The sequence below is a fragment of the Eublepharis macularius genome, chromosome 2 (assembly GCF_028583425.1).
Source record: "Eublepharis macularius isolate TG4126 chromosome 2, MPM_Emac_v1.0, whole genome shotgun sequence".
Lineage (NCBI taxonomy): Eukaryota > Metazoa > Chordata > Lepidosauria > Squamata > Eublepharidae > Eublepharis > Eublepharis macularius.
Window position 1 is genome coordinate 131,786,233 of NC_072791.1, and position 9,324 is coordinate 131,795,556.

The following is a 9,324-nucleotide window of genomic DNA, read 5'->3' on the forward strand; positions in this document are numbered from 1 at the left end:
AGATAATTGCAATGACGCAGTGTTGGTTTGATGTGCAACCAAACACTCCTTATCTTTGCCAAAGATACCATCTGATACAGCTGATATCTAATAAGTAGGAAAGCTGGAGGTTCCTATAGAGTTTGCTGCCTACTTCTATCCGTGACCTAAGAGGTGTCATTGGTGGTCATTGTTGGGTGGCAAGGGAGCACTCCAAAATTTGTGGTCTTTTGTACAGGAAAAAAGGCAGGTGTACAGAGGGAAATCTGTTTCCCTTTTCACAGCTGGCTCTTTGCAAAGCCTGCGTGTTTGTTGTAGAACAGCATATCCTACTGTTAGGTTAGATTTAGAGAATGCTTTTAGCAATTTGTACGAGTTAGAGACGGAAAACAATTCACCTCCATTATATAGAAAAACACAAACACTTCAAGTTATTTATTTGGAATGAACACATTAGTGCAAAAAGCAATTTTAAGACAGACCTTTCCTTAAAAAGCATTCATCAAAATAAATATAAAAGATAGACACTAAAAATAATTTAAATGGGTTATTCCATGAGCTGGCGTGGAATATAGTCTTTGCATAATCATAAATAGAAAATGAAATAATAGTTTGCCAACTGAGCCTTCTTTCTGTTCAGTTCGCCAGGCTCTGTCATTTCAAAAAAGTGTCTTTGGTTTGTACGTGCCTTTTCAAGGGAAATGTGGCTGTTGTGCTCAGCAGTCTTTCTCAGAGCTGAAGAAATAAAACCATTTTCAGCATCCTCCTTTGTTCTCCTTCACTGATGCCCTGTCCCAGTCCAGACACTCGATCTTCTTTAACACTCAGAGATATGGTCTAGAGAAAACAAAGTAAGTCAGCAACCAGGATATATAAAAGGAGGCTGCCACATCAGCTTTCCCAAATGATCATTTCTCCTGTTCTGCATCCCACAATGCAGATTGTGCAGGAGGCTTTCATTCTCATGTTCAGGATGTTTAGGATTAGGGTGAGAAGAGCAGAATTATTCTCTAGAGTATTAGGCAGAGACTTTTATTCTGCAAAGATTTGGATCCAGTAAGATTAGAATTCAGATTTGGGCACAAAACATCTAAAACTGTTCCTCTTGACTTAATCCATATCTATTATATAGTTTAAAATGACTGATGTAATGGTATTTATATGAAGTATTTCTGGAAAGTCAAAACAGAAAGATTCACTGGTCAGCCACGCTGCTCTGGCTTATCTGGTATGCATAGAGGGTTTAAAGTTCTCCTTTTGCGCTCATCATGAATGTTCACTTGTGCTTTTCCAAAATATCATGATATACTGAAGTCAAAGATTAGTGAACTAGTTCTGGGGAATTTAATAATATCAGCATCTTTATCAGATAAAGCACTGTTTCCATGGGTGATCATTTGAAGGTCACACAAATAATTCCACCCCTCTCCCATTCTCATCATATTAATACAACCCTTGGAATCTTTAGAGTTAACATGTGTGTTCCATGTGTACATTGGTGCACACAAAGTGTGCCAGCATGTCACTAAAAGGGTAGCAGGAGGAACCATGAATGCACTGGATGCTCCCCAAACAGTGCAAAAGGCTTGTAGGAGGAAGACACACAGATTATTCAAGCTTTTTTGGTAGCTGTTTCTATTTGGTGACAAAAATGTCCAAGGGTCTGGGGTGGTTCCTACCACAGAGCTCACCACTGATTCATTCAATCATGACAGTAAATACCTAATAGGTAAATGCTCACATTTTTATCGGTTCATGTCTATTGAATCAATAGCCTAGATACAGCCAGACGAGTCAAAAGCTCATTGAAGCAACGGATGCTGACAATGTAGTCAAAATCAAAATCCGCACTTTTGTTTAAAGTTAAGTAGGGTACTATGCTCCCCCAAGCCTATTGAGAATTAAATTTAACTAACGAAATAAATGCAATTATATTAATGAAAAGCCCCTGAGCCCCCGTCTGGCCGGAACCGCCTCCCCGGAGGCCAGTGGTGGCCAGGGCTGGGTCGGGCTTACCTTCGGCTCTGCGCGGGCGCGATGCTCAGGGGGCCCTGGCCAGGCGCCTGTCTCGGGTGCCGGCGGCCGCCTGCTCGACGGCCTCCTGGCGGCTCTTGAAGTCCTGGATGGCGCGCTTGTTCTGGAAGTCGATCAGCGCCATGGTGATGGAGGCGTTCCAGCAGCTCTCGCCCGGGCACCGAAAGTCGATCTCCTTGCGGTCCGTGGTCACGATGGTGAAGTAGACGTACTTGCCGGTGCGCTCCACGCAGTCCACCTTCTGAATGGCGCCGAAGCGCAGCTCCTTGGCCTTGGCCCGGCCGCCGCCCTCGGGCGAGACCAGCCGCAGGCTGTCCTTGCTCAGCACCACCAGCTTCTTCTTCCACAGCTGGAAGAGGCTGTCGCTCCGCTTCTCCAGCTCGCCCTCGCGGATCACCTCCGACGCCGGGCCCTTCATCGCGCCTCCGCTGCCCGTGCCGCTGCTTGCCAGTCGCCCTGCCGCTGCTGTGCGCGCCCGGGTCCGGCGGGACCCATTTATAGCCCGCCCTGCGGCCGCCCCGCCCCAGCTGGGCTGCCCTGGTACGGCTGCCAGTTCTCTTCCTGCCCGACGTTGTGTCGTTCACTTCTCCCCAAAGGTCTTAAGTCATGCCCTTATTTTGCCAGCCTCTGGAGAGTCGGTAAGTTAATGTTGCAAACGCGACCCTCTTTCTCCCTCCGAGCCAAGGTGGCTGCTTCACACATGCATATCCTTTACTATTTCACCCCTGAGGACTAGCAGCGCTGCCTCCGCTGAGGAGTGAAGTAGTGAGAGTGCGGGGTGTGATGTAACAGTCGCGATGCCCTTCACAGATGCAAGATATTGGGGGCTCTTCCAGACAGGTAAAAGGGTTAGGGTTAGGGTCAGTGAACAGCAACCCTGACACAGCATGGTTTTGTAGCAAACAGATGATTATTTGCTTTGCTGAATTCTTAAGAATTTTCCAATTTCATCTTTTTTCTGAATGTCAGACTTTCACCAATTGTTTATTATTTACCTTTGAAGAGAACAGAAAGGTTCAGTAAACTACTGACTAAAATACTACCCGCTTCTCTTCTACCTTCACCCAAACTGAAGGCTGTGCTAAGCAGAGGGCAACAAGAATTCCCCCAAGTGACTGAAGGTGAGAGATGAGCATCTGGCTCCTTCCTGTGGTCTTTAGAGCGGCTCACTCTCTCCATCCTGAGGCCCATATGCGTGCATGAGAAATGTGAACGCTCGCCATCTTTTTCATTGACCATCTTGTGTCTGTTCTACCTACCAGGTTTTTTGCTGGACTGCACTGAGCCACTTAGCAATTCCTGTATTAAAGTGCAATAGTGTTTGCTGTACCAACACCATGTTCTGCCAGAGTTTCCTCATAGCATGCGTGTAAAGGCCAGGCATGCATCCCCAAACATACCTCTGCCAGGGAGTTGTGAACAACTGGGACTTATCCCATTTCCTACACAGGTAATAGGGCTGCACTGGAATAAAACACTTCAAAAAGTTAAAAAGTTACTTGGATAAAGGGTTGGGGGACTGTGGTTTATGCTGTAGCCTGTTGCTGTAATTTTTGCATCATTTAGCACATCATCTTAATACTTACGCTTTGCATCAGTTCTTTTTTCAGATTTCTGATTGGTTCCAGAGTTCTACAATCTAAACTCTTATTGCATTGCTTATTGGATGTCACATCCTGTTGATTGCATTGGTTTATTCTGTGTAACCAGCCTTGAGTCCTAGTGAGAATGGTGGACTAGAATTAATGTATATAAAGAAATAAAATAAATTTTATCCTCACAACAACCCTATGATGTAAATTAAAAGATTTGCAGCCACCTAATGAACTTCATGACCCCACCAATCCAACACACTATTCCTTACACCACATAAAATATCAGGTCACTTTGGGTATTACTTCTTTTTTATAAATCGAAATAATCTCACACTGAATAGCCCTCCTTTCTTCTATAGCTCCCTTTATAATCTGCCTTTCCCTTTCCCCTACTGACCTTTCACTTCCCCTTTTCCTTCTCCCCTCATAACCCACTTGCTTCTTCCCTCCTCACACATACTTTCCCCTCATTTATTGCGTCATCAGATGATTGGTCTCAAGAATGCAGCAGCTGCCTAGCCCACGAGCGATGACTCTCCTCAGGCTGAGCTGGCTGTTGGTGGTGAGGGAAGAGGTAGGTCTCTTTAATGCAAATGCTATTGGAAACAATTCCTGCTGGAAACTTGATAGATCACTTGGATGTGGCAAGTTTATCAGCCAGGGCATGTCTTTTGTGTGAGTATACTTTCACCTAACTAAATGAAGTCTGTATCAACTGCATGTTTGAGTTTGCTTGGATTTATATGTGTTACCTTGGTAATGCAATTACCACCAGAAATCCATTTCCAAATAGTCTGAATTTCATACCACAGCAATAATGGATGCAAGTACCAATCATGTGAGTCAGCATGTCCCAGAAGGAGACATTATCCAATGTGTGATCCCTCATGGTGTAACAATGGTGTGCATTTTCTCCCAGATAGGGCCAGGATAGGCTTGCCAGCCTCCAGATGATAGGTGGAGATTTCCCAGAATTACAACTGATATCTAGGCAACAGAGATTAGTTCCCCTGGAGAAAATGGCTGCTTTGAAGGGTGAACTCTATGGAATTATACCCCACTGAGGCCCCTCCCCTCCTCAACCCCACCCTCTTCAGGCTCTGCCCCCCAAATCTCCAGGAATTTCCCAACCTGGACCTGGCAACCCTAGGCCAGGACTTGATCAAAAAGATCACAGAGGATGATGTTGCATACCAAAAACAGAGCTGGCCTAGCCTCTCAGCTAAACATGCCTAAAAGAACCAGAATTGTCATTCAGGTGTACCTCCTGCCAGGAATTAAATGATCTGATATAGGAAAGCTAACTAGACAGCTAAGGCTTCATAAGTGCACTCCTGTATCTGAATCAGAACAATTTGTTATCCAGTAAACGGAATAATTCAAGCATGGGTCCTCATAGGAACTATACTTACTGAGAAAGGTTGATTTTTGTAAGACCTAAAACTTTTATCATTTCCTGTATTTGCTTAGATTGTGGGAATTTTCTCTGTCTCCATAAGCAGAACACCAAAAACTTCTAGTTAACTACAACACTAATATTTATCCAATATACATTCCATTCCCTCAAGCAAATTTGTACATTTATGTTATGTAATATTATGCTGCATAAGCCTATTGATGCAAAGAAAACTTCCAGTAAGACCTTCCAGTAAGACCTTCTATGAAGTATGTGTTCATCAATTGCTTAACTATAGGTATGAATAGTTTACTTACATGGGGGCTCAAGGACTCTTGGGATCTCCAGCACTGAGTAAAATACTCATCCAGTGTTTTGTTTATGAGGCTATGTACGTACACGGAACGGCTGCATCACTTCCTACAAATAAACACAAAATCCACACGAAGATCACAGATTAGACTGTTCCACTGCATGTACATGCTGTGAAATAGATGGGTCTATGATTGTTACACACTGATATCAACACAGAGATTTGACTAGTGCAGCTGGTTATCAAACCACTTGTGTCTGTGTGTGCGTGTGCGTATACACTTTCAGCATTTTTGCTGCTGGTGTTTTTTTATATATATATATATCATGTATGTAGTGGATGCCCTGACCTGGATAGTGTAGGATAGCCTGATCTTGTTGGCTATGGGAAGCTAAGTAAGGTCAGACCTGGTTCGTACTTGGACTAAGGAAATCCAGGGTTGCAACTTGCTACACAGAGGCAGGCAATGGCAAACCTCCTCTGAATGTCTCTTGCTGTGAAAACCCGAGCAGGAGTTGCTGTAAGTTGGCTATGACTTGATGTCCCCTCCTAAAACTAATGGACGAAGAACCTCTTGACAAATAAAACATTGTAAAAGATGTCTGGAGATCTTTGCTCTAAGAAGTATAACTATGACACATGGGTATTAATAAACATGTTGGTATCATAAGAAATATTTTTATTGGTTTTATATTGTAGCAAAGAAAATAACGCTCATGATCTCATGTTACATTAAAAAATGTCCCAGTATGCAGATGATGAAGAGCTCTGTGGTTCAGAGTGGTAAGCTGCAGTACTGCAGTCCAAGCTCTGCTCACAGCCTGAGTTCGATCCTGGCGGAAGCCAGGTTCAGGTAGCCAGCTTAAGGTTGACTCAGCCTTCCATCCTTCCAAGGTCGGTAAAATGAGTACCCAGTCTCCTGGGGGTAAAGTGTAGATGACTGGGGAAGGCAATGGCAAACTACCCCATAAAAAGTCGGCTAAGAAAACGTCGTGATGTGACGTCCCCCCATGAGTCAGCACAGGGGACTACCTTTACCTTTTTCTGCAGATGATGACTCAAACATTGCAATATGATCATAAATTGAATGGTCTTTCCATAGCCATACATAATATGATAGGTCTGTCTTTACAGACATGTAAGTAGAATTATCCTGTTCACCAAAGACTCCTGGGTAAATTTAGCAGTCATCAGATAGGTCCTCTTATGGATTAAAAATTGGTTCAACAATAGGAAGCAAAAAGTAGGAATAAATGGACAGTTCTCTTAATGGAGAGAAATAAGCAGTGGGGTCCCACAAAAATCATTATTGGGGCTGGTGCTATTTAATTAGTTCATAAATGATCTGGAACTGGGGGTGAACAGTGTAGTGGCTAAGTTTGCAGATGCTGCAAAAGCCCTAAGAGAATCTGCACAAATTCTGTGGTAGACCACAATGTGGAAAATGAAAATCAGTATAGGTAAGTGTATATGAACTTGCTGATACTGAAGGGGGGAAAGAGAGATCAATGAAAATGTCAACCCTGTGAGTTGCAGCAGTAAAAAAGGCAAATTGCGCTAGGGATTAACAGGCAAGAGATTCAAAATAAAATGGCCAATATTATAATCCGCCTGGATAGACCTATGGTTCAACCTCATTTAGAATACTGTATGCAGTTCTGGTCACCATATCACAAAGACATTGCAGAGCTGTAAAAAGTTCAGAAGAGGGCAACCAGGATGATTAAGTGGTCGGAACGCCTTTTCTATCAAGAAAGATTGAAGAGTCTAAAACTTATCAGTTTAAAGAAGAGAACACCAAGGGAGGGCATGATAGAGGTTTATAAAATTATTCATAGGATCGAGAGGGGGGTCAGAGAGAACTTTTTCTCCCACTCCCATAATATTAGAACTCGAGGACATCCAATGAAGCTGACGGGCAGTAGAATCAGGGCAGACAGAAGAAAATACTTCTATACACAACAAAGGATTAAGAAGTGGAATTCACTGCCAGAGGTTGTAGTGATGGCCACAGGCATAGATAGATTTAAAAGGGGGTTAGATAGATTAAAGAAGGAGAATTTTATCAGTGAGTTTCTCTACACAATACTTCTTACACTAGGCCACTCAAGTGAAAGGAGACGCAATGTTAGCAGGGAGTTGTAGTTTAAAAAGACGGAACAGAAGGCTTTGTCAATTCCCCCTCTCTACTGGAAGGTAGTTTAAAAATTGCTGGCAGAGATGCTCCTCAGAGGGTCTGTTAATTAGATGCAATTAACAAACCCTTTAAGGAGCTATGGAGTTCTGTCTTTTCAAATTACCCTCCTGTGGAGAGGGGAAATTGAAGAGCCTTTGGCTTTTAAACTACAACTCCCTGCTAACATTGCGTCTCTCTTCACTTGAATGTCCTTGTGTAAGAAGTATTGTACAGAGAATCTACTAGCCATGGTGACTAAAAGGAACCTCCACATTCAGAAGCAGTGAATCTCTGAATACCACAGCCAGGAGGCAACTTCAGGGGAAGGCCTCAGCCGCTATGACCTATTGTTGCCCCCCCCCCCAGTAACTGGTTGGCCACTGTGTGAGACAGGATGCTGGACTAGATGTTCTTATGTTCATATGGGGGGGTGAGTGCCCTCAAGTCATAGCTGACTTACAGTGAACCCTGGTAGGGTTTTCCCAGCAAGAGACTAACAGAGGTGGTTTGCCTCTGCAATCCTGGTCTTCATTGGAGGTCTCTCATCCAATTTCTCATCAAGGTTGACCATGCTTAGCTTCCAAGCCCTGATGAGATCAGGCTCACCTGGGCTATGCAGGTCAGGGCATTCGTATGAGATGGGGACATTTTAGGAATGTCCTGAAGAAAAAATATATCTTTTATCAAGAAAAAAAATGTTCCAGATTTGAATTACAGTACTACAATCAACAACATCCTACAATTATCCAAACCTATAATAGTTACTTCTATATTTCTCAAAACCAGTTCTTCAAATAATCTACATCTTCAACAGTTATCAATTAATAAATGCATTTAAGCTGAATAGCGTGTTAATTAGTACTGCATAATTAAAAAATGTTCTGTGGCCTGGATAAGACTAGATATTTCACTCTATTATTTGAAATTTATCTCCACCTTGCTTCAGAAACTATGCCCAAGTCTTTATAGCATTATATTTGAAAAATATTCATGGTATTATCTGATAAAATCAATAAATAATGAATTTCCCTCTCTAAGATCTCAGCTACCTTCTGAAGTCAAAACCTTTTCATAAGGGGAAACCTCTTTTAGCATTCTACAAGTTCCCAATACTGCACTTAAATCATGTTTTATTTGAAAGTCTTAAAATAGCATAAGTTTTAGTAGCTGGCTTTCATGAACAACCTTGTCATAAGAGTTCTATCCCTTAACTATGCACCATGCAATCAGGCATATTGCCTTCTAAGCTTCTAAGAGGGACTTCAAATTCTTCTTGAGGTTAGTTGTACAAAATTAACATGATTCTTTATGGTGTTACTGTTTTAAAATAGCAAAGAGTCCAGTAGCACCTTTGTCAGATGCATCTGACGAAGAGAGCTGCGGTTCTCGAAAGCGTATGCTACAATAAAGTTGGTTAGTCTTAAAGGTGCTACTGGACTCTGCTATTTTGCTATGGCAGACTAACACAGCTAACTCCTCTGGATCTACTGTTTTAAATATTCCTATAAATACTTGACTCACCAACAGTGCAATCCTAAATTCTGTTTAGGATTTCACTGTAATTCACTGATTTTGTTTTGATCAGTCAAATGCCAGTCCTGACTTGTTACTTCTGTTTGCCAATATCAAAGAATGTACTAATGTTTATTTCAATATTTCTTTATACATGTAATGTACTTAGCACATTTAAAGATAAAGTATATTTCATATTTATTTAAATGCTTTAATTTTTGTTGTGTGTTAAATTATATTACTTGGCATTGTTTTGTAATAATTGATTATAAAGGCAAATTAATACAAAATGAAGTCCATTTAGGTAACACTTTATTGT

General features: G+C 42.1%; 1 protein-coding gene across 1 annotated transcript; it reads right to left on the bottom strand.

The window, feature by feature from the left end:
* Positions 1 to 399: 399 nt before the first annotated feature.
* Positions 400 to 2,617, bottom strand: LOC129324799 (pleckstrin homology-like domain family A member 2). The gene is made up of 2 exons (XM_054972197.1): positions 1,996 to 2,617; positions 400 to 816 (listed from the first exon to the last, which is right to left on the bottom strand). The coding sequence occupies exon 1, from the start codon at positions 2,429 to 2,431 to the stop codon at positions 2,021 to 2,023; it is 411 nt and encodes a 136-aa protein (XP_054828172.1). The 5' UTR covers positions 2,432 to 2,617; the 3' UTR covers positions 400 to 816; positions 1,996 to 2,020.
* Positions 2,618 to 9,324: the final 6,707 nt, after the last annotated feature.

Coding starts and splice junctions, on each gene's coding strand:
- LOC129324799 (XM_054972197.1), bottom strand. CDS start 2,431: ATGAAGGGCCCGGCGTCGGAGGTGATCCGCGAGGGCGAGCTGGAGAAG.